This window comes from Sabethes cyaneus, chromosome 2, assembly GCF_943734655.1.
Source record: "Sabethes cyaneus chromosome 2, idSabCyanKW18_F2, whole genome shotgun sequence".
Taxonomy (NCBI): Eukaryota; Metazoa; Arthropoda; class Insecta; order Diptera; family Culicidae; genus Sabethes; species Sabethes cyaneus.
The window spans coordinates 407,572-428,577 of record NC_071354.1 but is presented as its reverse complement, the minus strand read 5'-3'; the positions used below and the strand labels follow the sequence as shown (position 1 = coordinate 428,577).

General features: G+C 36.7%; 1 protein-coding gene across 1 annotated transcript in view; it reads left to right on the top strand.

Annotated features, from left to right (window-relative positions):
* LOC128738637 (limbic system-associated membrane protein) overlaps positions 1-21,006 on the top strand; it is a 63,423-nt gene that overhangs the window by 15,857 nt on the left and 26,560 nt on the right. Inside the window, exons 4-9 of the mRNA XM_053833930.1 lie at positions 4,835-4,981; positions 5,500-5,700; positions 5,822-5,943; positions 10,250-10,397; positions 14,532-14,629; positions 20,495-20,616. Of these exons, the coding sequence (XP_053689905.1) occupies positions 4,835-4,981; positions 5,500-5,700; positions 5,822-5,943; positions 10,250-10,397; positions 14,532-14,629; positions 20,495-20,616 (838 nt within the window). The remainder of the gene's footprint in view (positions 1-4,834; positions 4,982-5,499; positions 5,701-5,821; positions 5,944-10,249; positions 10,398-14,531; positions 14,630-20,494; positions 20,617-21,006) is intronic.

Here is a 21,006-nt window from a genome sequence, read left to right as displayed (position 1 = left end):
TGATATTTTTTCTTTTCGAGTTGCCTTTCCTCGCTAAATGCCAACGGAGTGGAAAAGTGAACCCATCCCGTTGATAAGCACTTTTTAGATGGAAAGAAATGTTTAGTAGAAAAACAGTTTTTTCTATGTCAGCCCACTGAACACTTTCGCAATCCTTTTTTTCTAAATGCTGTCGCTGTCCCTATGACACAAAGAAAATCATTGTTAAATTTTATTTGGTCTATATTATAATTGTCTACTGGTAACAGTAGAAAATTCTTGTCAAGAATGCCCTATGCGATGCCGAAAAACGCAGCGCTGTGTGTAAGAACACTTAACATATGCTTGTATTTTATCAAGAAGTTGGAAAGATGGTGATGGCGTAAAATGTACCAGTCTGTTAACATGTATGAAAGCGACAACTGACTAGGTAAATGCAGAGCATGACGGTTTTCCAGTAGTGAGTTTTGTTCTTATGAAGTTATTGTATCATGGTATTCCATCCTACAACAATTTCAACATCGCAGAAAGTTATGTAACTGAGTGGGCCTCAAGACTTCAAATATTCTAATTATAATATCGATCAGTGTATTTTCACATAAATAAACAAAATTGTCATCCAGAAATTTTCTTACTAAGTTTTCATCTTTTCCTTTTCCCTTTCTCGTTAAGTGAAAACATGTTGTTTGAGTGGAGCACATGCCAAATCATTAAGATATAAATTACTACTATCGCAAGCGCACCATGATGTTATATATTATTATATTCAATTTGATTGTATGCGAGTTTGCCATGAATTTGCGACTTCTAAAGAGAAAATGTTGCCATGTAAAAGATATTTATCAATAGAACATTATTCCAGCAATCGATTTTCACACCACGCATTTGATTATTTGCGCCGCTTCCTGCCGCAGGCAAATACATTTCCATTGAAAACGACATACAATATACTTGTACTGTGATGCCTCCTGTCACTGGAATACTTTTTTTGTGATCAGTAAATTTTGATACTTCACTGGCAGTTGCCACCACACTCGCAGCTGGTGCCTCTGAGTATGTATTTTTTTATTTTTCCTGTTTCGAATGCGATTTTTCATTAAGGAGTTTCGAACAACTGAGAGCAGCATCCTACCAGTTTTCTTACTACCATAAAGGCTCCTTAACTACACGTTAAAGATTTATAATTGAATCATTTTTCGAGAAAGCCAAAAATAGTATGATTGCAACACATTTTGTTCAACACCATCCGTTATAAAATATTAATGAACATTATAGCTCACTGTAATTGCCCTGTACCAGGTATTAAAAAATAATTAGAAGCAGTTTTATCAGACAGAAATAATTGAATGTAACGAGCCGTCGATGGACTGTATTGTCTGAAAGAACAATTATATGTAAATGAAACTAAATATAACGAAGCCCTAACGTACATACCATACCAGAAAGCGTAACTGGTTTCTTGTTGATGCAAAGTATAACAGTGAATAGTCAGTTTCGACACAAATTGATTTTCAGCACGCAATTAATCAATTACTACAGCCCCCAGCAAAATAGCGCCATTTAGAGTACTTCTGAGATTTAGTTTATGTAGGGGTGCAATAATGACCGTACAGCAACAGCATTAGTTGATAAAACAATCAAAATTGGACCGACGTTTTAATCTCAGATTAGTTAATAAGATATCTCTTGTTGACATTGGTATAGGAGTGCTCTTAGGTTGAAAAAATGGAAGGCCGCTTGAAATACTTATTAGTGTTCACAACCGGATCGCTTGCTGGATGATCCTAGAAATCCTGTAAATCTTTTTCCGAAGAAATTTTAAATATGATGAGACTGGCGTCTTCTGCACAATAAATTACACTAGACGTAGGCTATTTATAAGTTTTTTTTTTAATTCATAACGTATCCATTTTAGCGGAGCTATCATAATGGTAGGTTTCCAGAGTAGCAGAATCCTTTTATATTGCATATATATTTTAAAATTTACTGAATATATTTTAAAATTTTAAAATTTGGAAACTTCAATTTCAAAGCTAACGGGTAAATAATAATTTCAATTTGGTAGATTTATGTTTTTAAAACAATTTAAGCTACGCAGACTCAAGTCACCGATAATTAACCTAATCAACCGATAGTTGTAACTCCATCGTTAGGTTTTTAGGACAGCAAATATTATCTTGTCTCGATAACATCTAATATGATATCTAATGAAAGGATTTCGACAGAATTTACATTAACGATCAATAATAAACCTTTGCAGTCTTTTCGAATACCTTGGAACGATTCGGTAAATCTACAGTTGTCGATGCGTGCATGGCATGTGAACGGGATTAAGCTTCGTAGATATATTTCATATGCTTCAAAAGCATATGGATAAAAGCCGACTAAAAGAGCATCTACTGGTCATGTGAGCTTGTGCTTCCCAAGCAGAATCGGAGATTAACTATTGCTTATTCATGTAAAGAAACCATTGGTTTTATACCCAGTGCCGCAAATTGTCGGAAAAAGCAAGAGTGGACCAGGAAGACTTATGAATATTCCGGAAGCAAGTTTGCCACGTGAACGATTGGAGACGAATCGAGGAAAAAACTTATTCGCTTCCAAGAAGTAAACTTAATCGTTCAGTTGCTTTTTGCAAATGCTGGATGAGATGATGTAGTTGCAGAACACCAGTGTTTGCTTCTATGAATTGATTAAAGGTACCAAACAAAAAGCATAACGTATCCAGCCGCACATTTGTCTCAGAAATGTATCTGCTCCTTTTAAGGGTAATATTTGTTAGCTATCTTTGGCTGCTGATTTCTTGTATTGCATCTTGCCGAGCACGGGTAACATAAAAAGTGATTTGGTTTTTCTAAACTTGCAACGTCATTAATTGGTTACGAAGTTCTACGAAGGTATCATAAGTTTTAGGTATGAAATTAATTTTAGGTCTAGCTTCGTTTAGTGCTCTTTTTCCTCTTTATTCGTAAAAATTCGAGTCCACGGTGGAATAATCGTTCTGACCTATAATCTAAATTTATCTTAAAGCATAAAAATTTACACTTACTTTAGTATATACTTTTTGTTTTTGTTCTTTTGTATCAACCGTTTCGTGTTTTCTGATTTTCTTATATATTTTTGTTTATGTTTTTATCAGAATTGCGATTATGACACCCACAGCAGTGCCACGGTCAGTTTTTGCTCGATTGCAGAGCTGTCACAACTGGGGCGCGTAAATCCAAAGGGTGGTCCTTTGACACGTATGCTGCTAAATGTCCGAACAAACCGGAATATAATTTTTAATGAGAAAAACTTGTCTTGCTCAAGAAAAATAACTTTTAATAGCACTTGCTCTTTCTATAGAATTTAAATTTAGGCAGGTTTCGTAACAACTACTCTCTAAATTCGATTTTATGTGGAATAATTGTAAGTAATGATTAGGCAAAAACGATAGCGTTTATTTCATTGTACTAGCAAATTGTGGGTTTTGGATAAAATTTTTGACGCTATAAAATTCTGTTCAATGATATCTATGTTCCACAAACGATTTTCACGTAATCTCTTCAGTGGCAATCTTATTTGCAAATAGCGTCTGAGACTTTGCTAAAATTATCAATTTAGCTCATTTGTTTGATTATTTGTTTAGTTTGTTCAATTTATTTTGCTATAGCATGTTAATAATAAAGAAATTACTAATTACAAAAATCATTTCTAGTTTTGAAATTTTATAAGTTATGATACTCCCTTGTTTAGATTTTGAAATTTTAATTAACAAACTCTTTACGCACTCGTCGCTGTTCGCGTTTCTTAAAATATCTATTAAGTAGCCAATCATCACAAAATTTGAATTTTTATTTGCAATAAATTTTGTCGGAATAGAAATAAATTTCGTTTTTTCTTCGATATAACGTAACTTCGATATAGCGCAACGAAAATAAAAATGATGTTGCTTTATATCGAGGTATTACTGTACTAATAAGTTACTAAGAAAAGTGCCAGAAAAAAATGTGTCTAGAATTTTCAGCAGTTTAAAGTTTGAACAAAATCGGAGCACCTTTTATCATGGAATTACTAAGTGATTATCATAGTTTTCGTTTAGTCTTTAATTGATCAATTAAGGGTTGAAAATGCTTCAAATTTGTTCAAATTTTGTGTGTGTTTTTTTTGTGCTTTTTTTATTTCGCGCTGTCATTTTCAGAATTATGGTGGTCACAAAAATCATCATTTTATTTTGCTATCCTTTTTTTTTCTATGTAGGTATTTGTAATCACAAGAAACTTTGAGTATCAGTCTAATAGTTTTTCTGTAAAGTTTTCAATAATACCTTTTAGGTATGTGGAATCAAAATCATTTAAAATAGTTCAGTGGTTTAAAAGTTACATTAAAAAGACAGGCAAAGATGGTGATTTTTCCGACCAGCCTATTTCAATATGGAGTACCGTGCCTCGATAGAAAAATATGTGGTCCAAATTTTCCGAAAAGGAACCGACACTTTGAACGAAATCGAAGAACTTTTAACTTTTAAGGCATTTTCGAATCGATGACTATCTTCCCAAAAATAACTTATCTATTTTATCAGTAAGTGGTTCATGGTTACCCGTAACTAAAACGGTTAAAAATGTATATTTAAAAAAAATATTTTACCCTTACAATCAACTGATGACTTTAATTATTAACTTTTCAATCGATCGTTAATCGTTTACAACAAAAGTTCATTACATCCGAGAAATAATGGAAAATACTTCAATTCAATTGTCTATGTTTATTTCTTTTTTAGCAAGAAATTGTCGATAGAATCTAATTCAGCTAGAAAAAAGTGATCTAATTATCGTTTAATCTACCTCTCTTTTTCATCCAACCACTCACTATACAGGATTTTGCATCGCGCGGCCCGACCCGTTTATCTCTACAATTGATATAGATACACCGACCGTAGCGCCCAAATTTATGACCCGAGGCCACCTTTATAAGGCTATCATAGGGGACTCGATCGAACTGCCGTGCAAGGTGAAAGACCTAGGTGAGTAAACCATGCATTCGTACAATCCAGCAACTTTATGTGTTTTGTTGTCCCGGGCAAACATAAAATGGATGAAATATCTGCAGCCAGCTATCCTGGGAATGAACGCAAGAAATAGGCATAAAAAACCTTCTTGCTGCCCAAGCGGAGTTGAAGCTCTGAAATTTGAAAATAAATAATTTACATTTCTGGTCATCCACATTTTCGGTTTATTGTAAATTTTTATTATGAAATATTTTTTTCAATTATAAAGAGCTTATATATTTTGGGCCACTATTTAATTTATTGATTTTTCTTAATTAACTAAAAGTTGCCTAACTATTAGACACACGACATGACTGTTTTCAGTGGTGGCAGTGGCCTCCGGCATTTGGTTCGCAAATATAGCGTCGTTTTATTTTTGCCCACTGAGACCAGTATGACGTAGTTTTATAATAGCCTAACCAACTCACATATTTGGGGTTTCATCCTCTTTCTATTTATTGTGTTGTCTCTCTTCTACATATGTGCGCGTCCAGGATCCTACGTGCTGTTATGGCGCCGGGGGACATCGGTGCTCACGGCAGCTAATTTAATGGTGACACGTGATCCACGCTTCAAGCTGGTAGAGGGCTACAATCTGCAAATAGCGAACGTGAAAATTCAGGATGCCGGCGATTATATTTGCCAGATCGGTGATAACGAGAGTCGGGATCAGGTGCACACATTGGAAATTCTCGGTAGGTATAGGTAAAGCAAACGGGTTTGGTCCCAGTTTAGGGAATTTCCGCACTCACACTGGACTCATCGAGTTTGAGTAGTTTGCTTGAATCGGAACCACTTATCGTTGTATCATTGCAGTGCCGCCGACGATACGAGTAGTCCCGCAGAATCGACAAATCACTGCCCGGAAGGGAAGCACCGTAACGCTCGAGTGCAAGGCATCGGGAAATCCGGTACCGGCCATTTATTGGCACAAAAAGGTAAGCTGTTTAAAAGTTTCAATCGATTTTCTTCGATGCTTGCGAGGTGTGATTGCTAGTGGATGGTAATTAATATGTCTTTGTTGGATTCATTTTTGCGAAAGTGTTCGAAAAACATTTGATATAACAACTGAAAGCAGCCAGTCGGGTTATGCTTGTAGAATTTCATGGTGCTTATGTAATATATAAGCATATATTTTGAATAAATATATTGGTGGAATTCGTGTGAATGATTTTTCCTTTAGGTGCGTCCTTTGAAAGGTGATCAATACCCCAATGACGAAATTTGTTTGCTACAGTGAGATTTCGAATTTGGCAGCAAACGCGTGAGCTAAAATCGAAACCGCGCCAAATTAGAATCTGGTTTTGATCTGGGAGAATTTTTATCACTATTGTCCGATTTATTCACGAGTTTAACCCTTGTATAGTCACAGCAACACAAAAGTAGCAGTAAAAATAGTAAAATCATCTTTTAGAAAAAATTAAAGTCGTTGGTTTTTTTTTCATCTTATGTACACATCTTATGTACAATGAAGTCATGAAATCATAAATTGTGAATTGCTGTGAAATCATGCCATATAAGGTAGCACAAAATCATGAATTCATGAACTTGTATTATGTTGTACCACAAGATAATCGTGATATCATAATTATTATTCATGGTGCATTTTCATAAAACATACGCTAAAAGCCTGAAATCATGAGTCATTTTGCTCATTTTGGAGATTGAATTTCTATCCGTGTATTAGTCTTATACAAATTTGAAAAAAAGTTTATGTCGCCCCCCCCCCTTCCAAAATTCTCGAAAATTGAAGGGGCAAAAAAATAAAGTGTAATACATATTACGTTGCATTCTTTAGTGATAAGCAGATTTTTTACAGTTCACCGAGTTTACATCTCTAAATTACCCAATATGTGCAAAGTTAAAGTAATTATCAGCTTAGTTTCGATCAACTTTCCTTCACCAACTGAGTTTTTTGATTCCTGCTACAGGTCGCAGGCGGTGCCAAAGCCGAAAATTGGATGTGCTTGAAATCAGACTTTTGGCTCCATTTCCTTTAAATCTTATTCCATTTTATTTTAACTTGCTTTAAAAGAACCGAATTAGATTGAGGCATCAATAAACTAAACAATATATTAGTGACATTTGGTACCGCTTTTGACGGACATATTCCGAATTGCAGGACGGTTATTTTATGCTGTCATCGGTAGTAGATAGATTAAAATAGAAATACAACAAATTAGACACTCCGGAATATCAGCTTTCAGTGCTTTCGGGGCTCCAATTGATCGTTTTTTCCGTAGTGTCCAAGAACTTACTCTAATTTTGGATGTTGGGGACATAAAGCTTACAATTTTACCTTACAAATACAATATTTTACCATGCATTAAATGCATGCAGAAAGGATGTTACTGAATTGTTCGAAACTTTTCGGACTATTGTCATGTTGTGATTATTATTGGGATCAATGGTGGCCCCGACATTAACATCAAATCAAGTCATGTTAAGTTATATTGCTTTTGTACTGTGCATCTTCTCCTGCTTTAAAAATGGAGTTTTAGTATGGATTATGGCAATGTGCGAAACTGGAATTAAATTGGAATAACATTTTCATTGCTGGGCAGTCGTAACGGTTTATCTCTCCAAACATTTCAATGATTAGTTCGGTTTGAACTAAAATTTAAGTACTGTACAACATTTTTGTATTAAATATGCATTAATATGGAAAAATAAATTCTGGTTTCTACTCCTTTGTTTCGGTTTTGAAGGTTTGATGTTATTATTTTTTTCTTCCCCCCCCCCCCCCCTTGAACAATATTTGGAGACCAGGACATAAACTTTTTTCCAAATTTGTATAAGCCTTATTACAGTTTGTAAGAATACAAACAAAAATCTAACACATATTATAATGAGTATATTGATAATCGAAATACTTGGAAATAAGTATCACAATTTTTACTACAAATGTGTCACCGATTCAAGAAAACATTCTAATTTTGATGAAGATTTTGAAAAACTGATTATTTTTGTTGAATATGAATATGAATATATGGTACTACCACCTGCCTTAGCAGAACATCCGTTCATAGCAATGAGCCTATCATGTCAAAAAGAGTTGAACATATTCAACGATTGGTCATGCTTCCCAACTCTTGTATGAAGGGCCAAAAGGGAATTGGTCGATAAGCAACATCACTTACACGTACCAGGGATTTAGAGAATCTCCTTCCAAGGGCTAAGTCACCTGAGTCAATCGTTGAATAAACCGTCTTAATGCAGAATGACTCCAGCAGGTGGGGAGAAGAGCCCGCTCATTATCCACGATGTGTTGTTAATCGGGCCAAGATTAACCCTAGAAAGTTGACTGTTTCACTCTCCCTAGGCCCACCGCTTCAAACAAGTGCTCTGATGGTCCCTCCCTCTTCCCGATTCTAGTTTATTTATGAAATGTGGTATATATGGGTAAAAATAGAACAATCTCACCAGCAGTCCTTCGAATGGAATAGAGTTGCGTCCTTTTAGTTTCCATAAATGCTTGTAATAATTAATTTAATTTTTCTTCTGGTATCCAATATCCATGTGCAGTATTAACACTCGTATTGGCCAAAGTCTTCACTATAAAGCAGTAAAAGCTTCATAAGCTAAAACGACAAAAATAATTAAAATAACTTATATTATGCTTACCAGATCGTGTGGCTCCACCTTCTGCCCAAAACCTCGATTATGAGATCAAGCAGCCGGGAACCACACAGTATCGCACCTCCTAGCTTGGCTACTCAATAGAGCATTACCGGGTATGGCCACGTGGAGGCGCTAGGTAGGGGCTTGGGATAGCTAGAGCTATATTGGACGCTCCTCATTTGCCTTCCCCATTTCATACCCAAAAACTGATTATTTTTGTTATGTCCAAAATCATAAAGCATGTACCTATTCTCAATTCTTTATCCCTTGTCTTTACCAATGATTGGTTTCTATACATACGATTGCAGTGCCAACATGATGTGCTTGTGTCGATTTGTTTATCATATAAAGTTGCAAGTCCGAGTGATTGTTTTGCTAACAGTACGGCAAGAACTATCACTACTAGCAGGATGTTCTTTCAGACCGTAAGTATGTTCCGGATGAGAATACTTCTCTTTTTTCTCCCCTGCGGTGATAGTATAGTTTTTCACTCAAAGCGACTTCGAAAAGTTTATTTGCTTTGAGTAAATAGTTGGTGAGGGTTTTTACCTTCCAGTGGATATGAGTTATGGTTATGGAGCAGTGCAGTTTGATTATTGAATGTTGTTGAAGTTGAATGAGCTAGAGCGATGAATAGGTGATACTATGAATGTGACTGCGTGTGGTCGACGGCAGGTGTTCTTGTGAATATATAATTTCCAATTATTATATTCAATACAATTCAACTGCCAATGCACTGCATCGTAAATGTGAGTAAAGACTGCAGGATATTGCATATTAGCTTCTCAAAACGGAAACATCCAACTATGTTCAATACGATTTCAATCAAAGGCAATATATTTAAATATATCTACCAGGATAAAACATGATCTGTTCAGAATATGGAGACGCCTTATTATTTTTACTTGAAACTTGTTGGCGTATGTATTTCGATTTATGTCTTTCGCTTTTTCCTAATCAATGTGCAGGAACATGTTTTGCAGCTAAATATAGTATACAGCAGTCTCCCGAATAAGGCGACGGGTGGTGTTGTACGCCCATCGCTATATCTCAGCTGTCCATTAACCAATAAAGTTGCTTTTTGATAGTTGACTATGTTATACCCGATCGTAACAATGTACCAAAAATCAACTTTATTGATTTATGGACAACTATGTAATCGCCTTGGGCGTATAGCACCACCCACTGCCTTATCCGGGGACTGCTGTTCTAGTGTACAAGAAATCATCATTAGAACACTACCTTCAAAACAACATGGGCCAATTAGGGTATATTTGTTTCCGTTACACATCTGGGTACATTTATTTTAACAATCAATCTTCATCAGAATTTATCCTACGTTTTCACGTAACGTGTGAGACCAAAAGCCTAGCTGGTACGTGGATGTAGATGTAGACATGTAGTGTAGATACCAGCAGCTTTTCCTGCCACGAGAAAGTAGTTAATCGTATCGAGTGTAGATTCAGTCTACCAGCGAGAGTCTTTTCAAGCTTTTCAATCAATCCAATAGTCACTCACGTCGAGCACCCGTCAGGGCAACGATGAGTCAATATACCATTCCTTTTACTTACTGCTGCGTTTTTTTTTTATTTCTCATCCTTTTCTGCCATCGTTTCCGTATAGGATTCATTCACGGGTGCATCGCATCTGTCGGAGAGCACCACATTGATTTTAGAACGGGTAGACCGGCATCACGCTGGCATCTACCAGTGCACGGCGGACAATGGTGTCCGGGAAGCAGTGAATGCCGACATCGACGTTACGGTATTGTGTAAGTATTTGAATCATTTTGTATTATTCTAATCACTGTGCCTGCTAGTCGTCTTCTACCACAATCTATTTTGCTTTTTTATTCCGTTCACCGAACTGAAGTGCATATCTGAACAGTCAGCGGAGATAGCATAATGACGAAGGTTAACGGTAGCTATCTACCTATTGTTGGTTAGAGATATTTTGTGTGGTTCGTTTACAAATTCTATAAAACTTACTGCAGAGAATTGAAGTATTGCAGCCTTTGACAACATTAAATGCATTGAAAGTATAGTGTATTATTGTATTTCAAACATTTCTGATTTTGAAGCTGTAACTCTATAATGTATTGCAAATATATTTTTATTTACTTGAAATTCAATCTACGTATTCCACTAAAACGCTCAAAAACATTGACAGTGTAAAAATGACACTTATAGTTAAATGCACTGGTTAGCTGTGCCAGGGATAGCTGTAATTGGTGACAGCGCTGTCATGTGGAACGAATTGAGTAAAGTAGAGAAATTATTGAAGGAAGGGTAAAGCCCAATTATACACAAGCACGCATAAAAATCAATAAAAGCATATCGCTCACTCAATAGCGATTATATCAAAGAGATGCAGTGCGGGTCATAGAGCAAACACCCGGGCGATATCACAATAGATCAACGATACTGGTCGCAGTGATGAGTCCATTATAGAAATAAAGCTCGACATTTCCAAAATTACCAGGCTATTTCACTTATTGATTTCATCATGGCGTGGCCAATATTTGCCAAAAAGAACCAGAGTACGCAAGCTTAATATGTAGCTTACCTCTCTCCAGCATAAACCATTTTCGTCGGAATGGGTGAATTTCCTATCTTGTACAATCCGAACGTCGAAAATTTCTGTACATTTGATCCGTTTTCAAACGTTTGTTTTCGTTCAACAAATTCACAGGGTGCGCAACTTGCGCGTATGTGAAAATGAATAGTGTTAATATAAGAATAATAGAATAAAAGAATAAAATTTAAATCGCTTAATATGAATGATGTATTACACACCTTACCGGGAGGTCATGGTATACTTTTCGCCCATGTATGAGGAAATCGGAGACTGGCAAAGTAAAGCAAAGCCTAGGCTATACAAGTTACATTTCGTTATCGAAACTTGACTTTCTGTTTTTATACGACAGACTTCGCAGCCAACTGTTAGAGTACAGGACAATTGCGGGGCTAGTGCTGCAATCCTGCTGACTCTAACAGCTTCTCCTAACCGAGATTCGAACATACGACGACTGGCGTAGTTCAGCATCGTACCTCGATACCAACTGGGAGACTGGCGCACAATAGTAATAATAACCCTAAGATTCCATTCAGGAACATTTCAGATTCAGATTAGTAGACTAATGATCTGTCTCCTAATTTTTGTAATATTGCGCTTTTTTAAAATAAATTTGTCCACTTCCATTATCAAACTGCATACCTATTTAAAATTAAACTGTTAAAGGCACAGCTTTTGCCATAACAGCGAAATTCTTTTATTATAAATGCAACAGCGTTAAACCTAGCGGAAGAAAAATGCAAACATTTGAGTAAAAGTAAATATTTCCGCCCAAACTGAAACTCTTTTTACTTACCAAACGAGCATAGTCGATGTGGAAATCGAAGTTCCATCTGCATTGTGTAGGGATTGTTTTTCTTTTCCAACTCTCGTGCGCTTCGGTAGCTCTCGAGTGAAGCGGAAATGGAGTGTTGTTTATTTGCCGAAGCAAATCGTGAGAAAACACGATCGGGCGGCGCTCCCAGCCAGCGGGTGCATCAGAAAAAATGCGAGCAGCATACTTTGTGAGACTCCACACACACTCCAGACTCCACTCTCCAGAGGCTGCTGGCTATGGAATCTCACAATCTAGGAATGGTTTTATTCAATTTTCCAATCAATACACTGTTTTTGTGAATAAATAATTTCGCTATGTAGGGAAGCTGCTCTTCCCGCAGTTAGCTTTCGCAATTCAATATAAATGCATATTATTGTGCAATTTTATACAGCTTGCGAGACCAGATTCAAATGTTTAAAAGTCCACATTGGAATAAAAAATGTCTATCTAGAGAGTTGGTTGGTTAACGAAAAGCAGTTGATGTCTTAATTGTTTTGTCAGTGAACTAAGCTTAGACAGAAGTGGCAAAGAAGTTAAAAACGGCTCATGTCTAGGTACTGCTGCCGCTTGACAAAAATTAAATTTATAGTATATCGGGGTTTCAAAGAAATGAACTTTCAAAAAAAAAATATTGTACGGAATGGTTTAGTGAAAACAATTTTCATGAAATGCTTTACAAATTTAATTTCTTGTTTAACTTTTCTGAGATTTAAAATTTATTGACTTCATCGTTGTTTATTTTTCATTTTTTGGTTTATTGTAACCTTTTTTAGTTTTATACAGAGTCGCACCATAGTAGAGATTAAATTAAACGATTGTATCAATATGTTACGACTACAGATCAAACTGTAGTAGGGCACGAGAGGGTATTTTAAGCCCATTAAGCGATGGCATCTTTTTTTCGGCCTATGGTCTAGTTCTAGTGGAAGAATAGGTGGTTTTGACGTTCTTTGAATAAAAAGTAATAGATAACTTACAGTTTTGAGAAAATAAGGCCATTACAAATATTTTAAATAGTTTTTGTCCTTCCGGTGTTGGACCACTGAAGGGGGGGGGGGGGGGGCGAAAAAAAAACAAAGTGAATTTTTTAATCGAGCAAAAAAAAAAATGGATTTTAGGCATTTTTATTTTAAGTTTAAACGTGAAAACCAAATCTATTCTTGCTTTTAATATATACGTTGTTAATTTCCATGCAAAAATCTATGAAAAAAAGACAAAAACGAAAGAAATTTTTTTTGGCCGATTTTCGGAAATTTCGCTGTTTGAATTTCTATTTCTATTTCATGCTAGAAGTGTGAACTCAACTCGTACACTCATTTTTCAAGTTTTTCAGGCTGTAGAGCCCACAGACAATTGATTTTATAAAAAAAATTTAACTCATATCCTACAAATAATTTTTTTGCCCCCCGATTTTTCAAGCCAATTTTCAAGGGGGGGAGGTACACAAACTTTTAAATTGATTTGCAATGGCCTAATTAAAACATATTAAAATTATATGTCGGCGCAGTACTTTTATTGGCGAAAGAAAAGGCAAATAGGCTGAATTTAGAAACCTGCTGAAAATACCCTCCCGTACCCTATCTTGCATTTGTGAACATAGGAAAAGTTTTACATTGCTAACCACAAATAGTAGGATACATAAATTATATTAAAATGTTTTTAAGAAACTTGTCTTTAAATTTAATAAAAAAAAGCCAACAGCTAGTTTTCTTAGTGGGTTAAAAAACTTACTTAGCCAGTTATGCTTCAGCTCCAGGTTTTTATTAATATTTCACTATCTGAAATTTCCGAGGCATGCAAAACATTCTATAGGCGACAGGTTTTCATATTTCTCGATGCAAAAGGGTAACAGAAATGGTAAGCAGTAAGACGCAACTAATCGAGCTCCATTCCCGAAAGTTTATTTGAAAATGTCTTTCAGTATTGGCTTCTCTCGGCATAGTTTTACTCGGTGCTCGGTGGGCTTGCCTTCGTTATCACTGTCGTTAGTTGCACTCGTTTTTCCTATGCTCGTTTTTCACTCCAAAGAATGCGAAAACGACAGCGGCAGACGCGATTTTGCTATTTTTATTTAATCTAATTTACATAAGCTCACGGTCGCTCTGCAGGCGAGACAAATTGAATTCGAATTCGGGACGATGAGGATACTCTACTAGTCTAAGACTGATGGAAGAATACGGTTGTTTGTCGAAGGACTAAAGACGTCAAGCTTCTGCGTTCCGTAAATATTGGCGCTGCATAAAAATGTAGATTTAGAGACTATCTTTCAAAGATGTATATATTTATACTAAATTTTATATAAGCATTTTGCTGTGCCGTATATTTAGTATTTAAATATTATTTGCTATATTCAAAATTTCAAATAGACAGCAATAGTATTAAGTTAGCTCAAAGAATTAGTCATTCTTTATTACCTGTATTCATAATAATGGTTAGATCAAACAATCTTTTTAAGCGTAAACTAGTGACATTTGATATTTTTCTTGTACTTGTTCTTTATGCTGTACATTGCAGCTCCCCCTGACATCACGGTGGAGAAAACCTGGGTGCATGCCAGCGAAGGTTTCGATATCGATCTAATGTGCACGGTGCATGGGGATGTTAACTCAGAGGTAAGTTCCAAATTCAGCTGCGGAGAAACTAAACTATAAGATGAAAGCAACCTTTGTACGTGTCATTAATTTTTCCCTCAGTTGCAATCAACATGATAAAAACACTGCATAAAAACTGTAACTTAAACTGTTAGTTATGTATTTAGTTTTCTATACTGTTAGAATGAAGCGAATAAGACGAAATAAGAGTATTATATGAATTTACATACATTACGCTCTTTTTTAGGTTCAATAATTCTAATGTCTGCTAAGCCTATTTAATCCTGGTTTACCGAAGAGATTATTCTTCAAAATGGGACAAGATCAAACATTATTTGATCATTGATACAAACTGCAGATTTTCATAAACCACCGCCAACGATACATCCTTCGGGCTTGATGGCTTCACACATGAATCTTCAATTTAGAACTGCATCGCCAGTGCCACAGAAAATCGAACGCGTAGATAAGGATGCAAATAGGACATAGCTGTGAAATTGAGTTATCTTGTGACAACTCACAAAGAATTTCTCGAACAGATCTCGAAGGATTTCAGCAGAGGCAGCAGCTTACATTTTAAGTAAATATTAAAAAACAGTTGTGTTTTTACAAAGTTTGACATAAAAATCGGTCATATACTTGTTTGGGGACGGACAAATTGTTAGTTTCGATAGAACTTGACGGGAGTACAACGTGCACCAGTATCACATTTTTGTTGACTTCAAAGCAGCATACGATACAGTCGATCGAGACCAGCACTGCAGATAACTCATGCATTGCACGGGTTTCTTGACAAGCTAACGCGACTGAGCAGAGCTATATTAGATTAAGTGATGAGTTTCATCCGCATCTCGGTGATACTCTCGAGTTTCTTCGAGAGGCGACGAGGGCTGAGACAAGGTGACGACTTACGAGTATCTTGCGTGCTTTTTCGACATCACAGGGTGAGATGCATTCGTGTTTATGAGATCGCTGGTGACCGGGGACAACAACACTGATAAGGAGATCTAGCGGTGCATTCAAGCCGAAAATCGGGGCTATTTAGCTCTTCGCAAAACATTACGTTCAAGGAGCATTACGGCGCCGTACGAGCTGACAGTGGACGAAACTCTCACCAGACCAGTGAGAAAAGTTTTGCTGTATCTTTTGATTTACGCTGCTACACTGCTGAGACTTGTTCAGCTAAGTTGTTCTGCCAAATGAATCAAAATTGAGTCAAAGTGATCGAACCATTCCTGATCCAAAAGAGTTGAGTTTGAGGTTTTCATTTCCCACAGGACAACAAGAATTATTATAAAACTATTTTTAATCACTTCTAAAGAAACAGGTGCATCTTTATCAATATATATTTGTTTATTTATTTCGATGATGGATTCGTTTCAACTGCTGGGTACTTTTTGAGAAATCAACAATATTCTACGTTAGACCTCATTTTAGGAGTTTGTAAGATAATTAAAACTAATTATTGATTTGATATTTCTATTGAAAATTATGGACAGTCGTATTTTGGAATGGTTGTATTATATTGTTGATTATAAAATAATCAAAAAATTTGAAACCTAAACTACAATTTCTATATGGTTCCTTAAAAGTGTTTCAATTTTTTAGATCAGTGCTTTAAAGTACAATGTAAACTAAGACTAATTTATCTTGTACATGAATAGTCCCGTATACAGGTTTTTATTGATTAAATTTTCACACTAAAAGACAAAAACCAACTATTCCCAGATGAATATTATAAACCTATTCTGGTGAATTCCAATTCGAGTGCAGTATGAAAAAAAAAATAAAATGCTCAAATAATAACTTCCTCACTTCGTGTTATACCCTGTCATACATTAATTAAAAACTTTGTCTTTATTGTTCCATGTCGAGTTGAAAAGTTGGTGGTTGAAAGAGGGCAAAGCGAAGTGCCAAGGTGCTGATAGTTTGCATCTGTATCGTACCTTTAGAAGTGGCGGAGCAACTATTTTCCTACCAGTAGAGCTCTGTGGAAATGCTTTTAAGGCGGGTTGTTGGATTGTGCCATTCCACAGTTCGAAAACTCACCCACGATACAAACCACTTTAATACAAGTATGTATATATATACGTCATTGCATGTTTGAGGGTGACAGTGAAAGTTGTGCCTCTCAACTCAGATAAATATTTTCAAAAATCTTATTCGTTTAAATCGCTATACGTTTTCCGTTGAAATAGACAAGGAACATAATTGACAAGTCGCAAAACTTTTTTACCTCAAAAAAACGTATTTGCTTCATGGGGAAAGATGAAACGATACTGTCAGCACAGCTGAAAAAAACAAACAGTTCGAATCCAAAACACTTTTTTTAGTGTAAATATTTGATTACATAAAGTACTTAAGAGCTACTATCCTATATCATATTGTATGTTCAATCACAAGTGGTGGCTTTTCAACATTATTAGAATTGCATTACTTACTATTATTACGATTTATTACGCTTTGTGACACGACATTGCTGTGATAGCAGCTGGCTAGACCTGTCCAAAACATAGCTAGGCCTTCATAGCACTTATAGAAGAGTAAAATACATTTGTCGGGTGATTTTTCAAATAGACCTATGTGAAAATGAGAGATTCTCTTCGCGTCTCCTCTCTTCCGCTTTTCACGGCTACATAAATGCATAGAAAAGAAAATTTTCAAAACAGTTAGCCAACTAGTGACTCCGGCAACCGATTCATGCAGAGCTGACGTGTTAAAATGCATTAGTATCGCCGTAAAATACGGAAGAGAGGAAACATGAAGAGAATCTCTCATTGTCATTTAGGTCTATTTGAAAAATTACCCGAGATTTGTTGAAACCCTTCCTTTTGTATACTTCCAAATTCATGGTCTTATCCGTCACAAAAACCCGGGTTTTCTTGTAATGGACAAATCATGAGTTTTTTCGCGAACTAATCTGCGAAAACAAACTCGAACCTGCTAATAAATAACCTTGCCACGAGCAGGAGCCTTGGATTTGACCCTCGATATTTTGTTGAAATCGGCTTTCGCATATCTTTCATCCTGCAGCAAGCCGCATCCATCGCGATACGTCAGCTGCTTGTCGTGCAACTTACCTGGTTCCTGGCCACTGTTTGTTGTTTAAGGCTTTGCTTGGGTTGTCTACTTGCTCTGTATCATTTGTAACAGAGAAATCACAGCATCATTGAAAGATACGTCGGTCACGATTTCGGTGGTCAAAGGATGCCCACAACGAGGAGCTCTCTCCCTCTTGCTTTGATCACTGGTGGCTGACGCGCACTCCTTCACAAGCTATCACTGATTATTAGGGGCAAGTTTGAAGCATTTAGGTCAAGTCGTCAAGTCGTTTGTCAAACTAAACAAAGTTCAACGCCTTTCAGTTACCAAAGCTATGCATACAACTGTAGCCTTGGAGGCAATGCTGCGCTTGCTGCCTTTGCATATTGCATCTTCATGTAAAGAGGGAAGCCCTAGGGGAAGCCGAGCTCGGAGCACTAAGATTGCAAAAAACTAAAACTATAATCAAAAGTATCTAAATCGGATATCTTCCCTTAGTAACTTCAGTCTCTGGCTGCATGAAAGCAAGGTCCAATACGGACACGGACTTTTCATATGAAGTGATTGAAACAGATCGCTCGATGTGAATCGAGGGCAATGAAATTGCTGACAACCTGGCAAGACAAGAATTGGCTCAACAATTTATCGGCTCTGAATCATTTCTGGGCACCTCCACATCCGCCGTAAAAGACAAATTACTGGCATAGGAAAAGCTAGAAATAGTCTCTCGTTGGAATCAAACACAGGCTTGTAGACAAGCTAAACAGTTTATCTACCCGAAGCTCGCAGTGGCCAAAAATTACTTAACTCAACTCGTAGTGAACCACGCACTTTATCATTTAAAGAATATCGGCAAGATATCATCTAACACCTATCGCTTTTATAACCCTAAACTTGAAAGTTCAGCGCATCTGCTTTGCAATTGTGAAGCTCTTGCGTTATCTAGCCATAAATATGTTTCTATTTTTCAACGACGTGGCTACACTGCTTGTAGCCGGATGCGCACTTATCTACGCTGATGACCTTAAATTGTTTCTTCCCGTGCGTTCCATCGACGATTGTCAACGGCTGCAAGAATCACTAGACGTCTTCGTGAACTGGTGCAAGTTGAACTACTTGATTGTAAGCACAGCAAAATGTGAGGTAATCACATTCCAGCGCATCCAGAGCCCAATTATCTTCGATTAAAATATAGACGGGAATACTTTCCGGAGGGTGGATCACGTTAGCGACCTCGGCATCGTACTCGACTCCAAACTTACGTTTAACCGTCACTATTATACTATTATCTCGAAAGCATCTCAACAGCTTCCGTTTATTGCCAAAATTGGGAGAGATTTCATGACTCCTCACTGTTTGAAATCGTTATACTGTGCGTTAGTCAGTCCTGTGCTTGAAAATGCAAGTATAATCTGCGGGTCCTATCAGCTCACCTGGATTTTAAGAATCGAACATATTCAAAGAAGATTCATCGGTATGGCCCTTAGAGATTTGCTTTGGAGAGATCCTGAAAATCTTCCTCCGTATCAAGAACGTTGTCACCTGCTAGACTTAGACACTTTGGAACGGCGCCGCAATGTTCAATAGGCAACGCTAGTGGCAAAAATACTTAATCATGACGTTGATTCACCGACCTTACTGACAAAACTAAACTTTCGTGCATCGCAAAGACATTTACGCACCACGGTGCTATTGCCGAGTTACATCGAACCACGTTTGGGTACCATGAACCATCAATGGCTACATGTATCCGGACATTCACGCAGGCTGCCTGAAGGACTGTTCGAGTTTGGAGAATCTACCGGAAAATTTGTGTACAAATTGAAGAGAACTGACTGGATTTAATATAAATTTGTTGACTTGTGCTATATATTTCATTAGACCTAGTCAGATAGATATAATTTATAAAGAGAAAAAAAATGCTTCAGTAGTTTTTTTTCTTATTCCACATGAAGTAGCAACAAAGCAAAGCAAATCCCAGTTGCTACATTCCGTTACCGAAACCTTCTGTTTTTATACGACAGACTTCGCAGCCAGCTGTTAGATTATAGGACAATTGCAGGGCCAGTTGCTACGATATTGACTTTAACAGCCTCTCCCAGCCGAGATTCGAACATACGACGACTAGCTCATTAGGCCAGCGTCATACCTCGAAGCCAACTGGGAGGCACATGAAGTATGGAGCCTAAATCCTAAAATAGGACATTGGTTTTATTAATCGTGTTGTACCGAATTGAAGTGCAGAATTACAACTCCATCACTGGGTTCATCTCCATCATTAGGTATGAGCAGTCCGTAAACTACGTACAGCAATCGGGGCCTGCCACAAAGACGATCATTAAAACCATCGCAGTGGTCTTTAAACTCAATGCGCTTCTAGAATACAAAAAAATCTAGTGAACTGGTTTAGTTGAATACATACACAGAATCTTCTAACATTTCTTGACTCTGCACAGAGACAGATCCTATATGGAAGAAAATATGAAAGATTTACCTGATGATTCACCAATATTGGCTGCTTAACAACTCCATAATGTTTACAATGAACAAATAATAAAAAATTGCTGAACATTTTATCTATAAAACGATATACTGGCGGTAAGATTCCTTACAGTGATAAAAAGTCATTGGTCTTTAACAATTTTTATTCCAACGTTTTAATCCAATTTAATGTTTGAATTGGTTTTAATAGACCATTCTGTCCTTTCATATAAGTCTGCTGCTTTTGTTGTTTACGCATCATGAAGGCATCATCAAGGCCTGTGAAATTTTAGGAAACATTTTGCTTATTATGTCTTACTGCTGAAACACTAATTATAAATCCTTTTTCGTAATCGTCCGCAGATGTTATGGTATCAAAATTCGTTCCTATTGGACCCCACCGATCGGCGGTCTATGTACTCCAAAGGCGACAAATACACGCTAAACATCAGAAACTTTCAGCAATCTGATTTCGGTAACTACAGGTAAGTTTGATACAATTACAATTATTGCACAACGCGAATAATAGAAGATACAAAAGCTTGGGAACGGTAGTTTTTTAGTTCAAATTTATATTTCATTTTGAAAATAATTAATTTTTATAATATAATTTTCCTATTTCAAAGAATGCTACAGAACAAGCCCGCCCAGCTAGCTTCGAGGTTCGATGCTGGTATAACAAGCCAGTCATCGTATGTTCGAATCTCGGTGGGGCTGTGCTGCTAAAGTGAATAGCATCGTTGCACCAGCCCCGTAATTGCATTGTACCCTAATAACCGACTGTGAAGTCTGTCGATAAAAAAGGATCAAACCGTGGAGACGATTATAACTCAACGCTTTACTTTGTTACAAAATATTCCGACGTAAAATCTTCT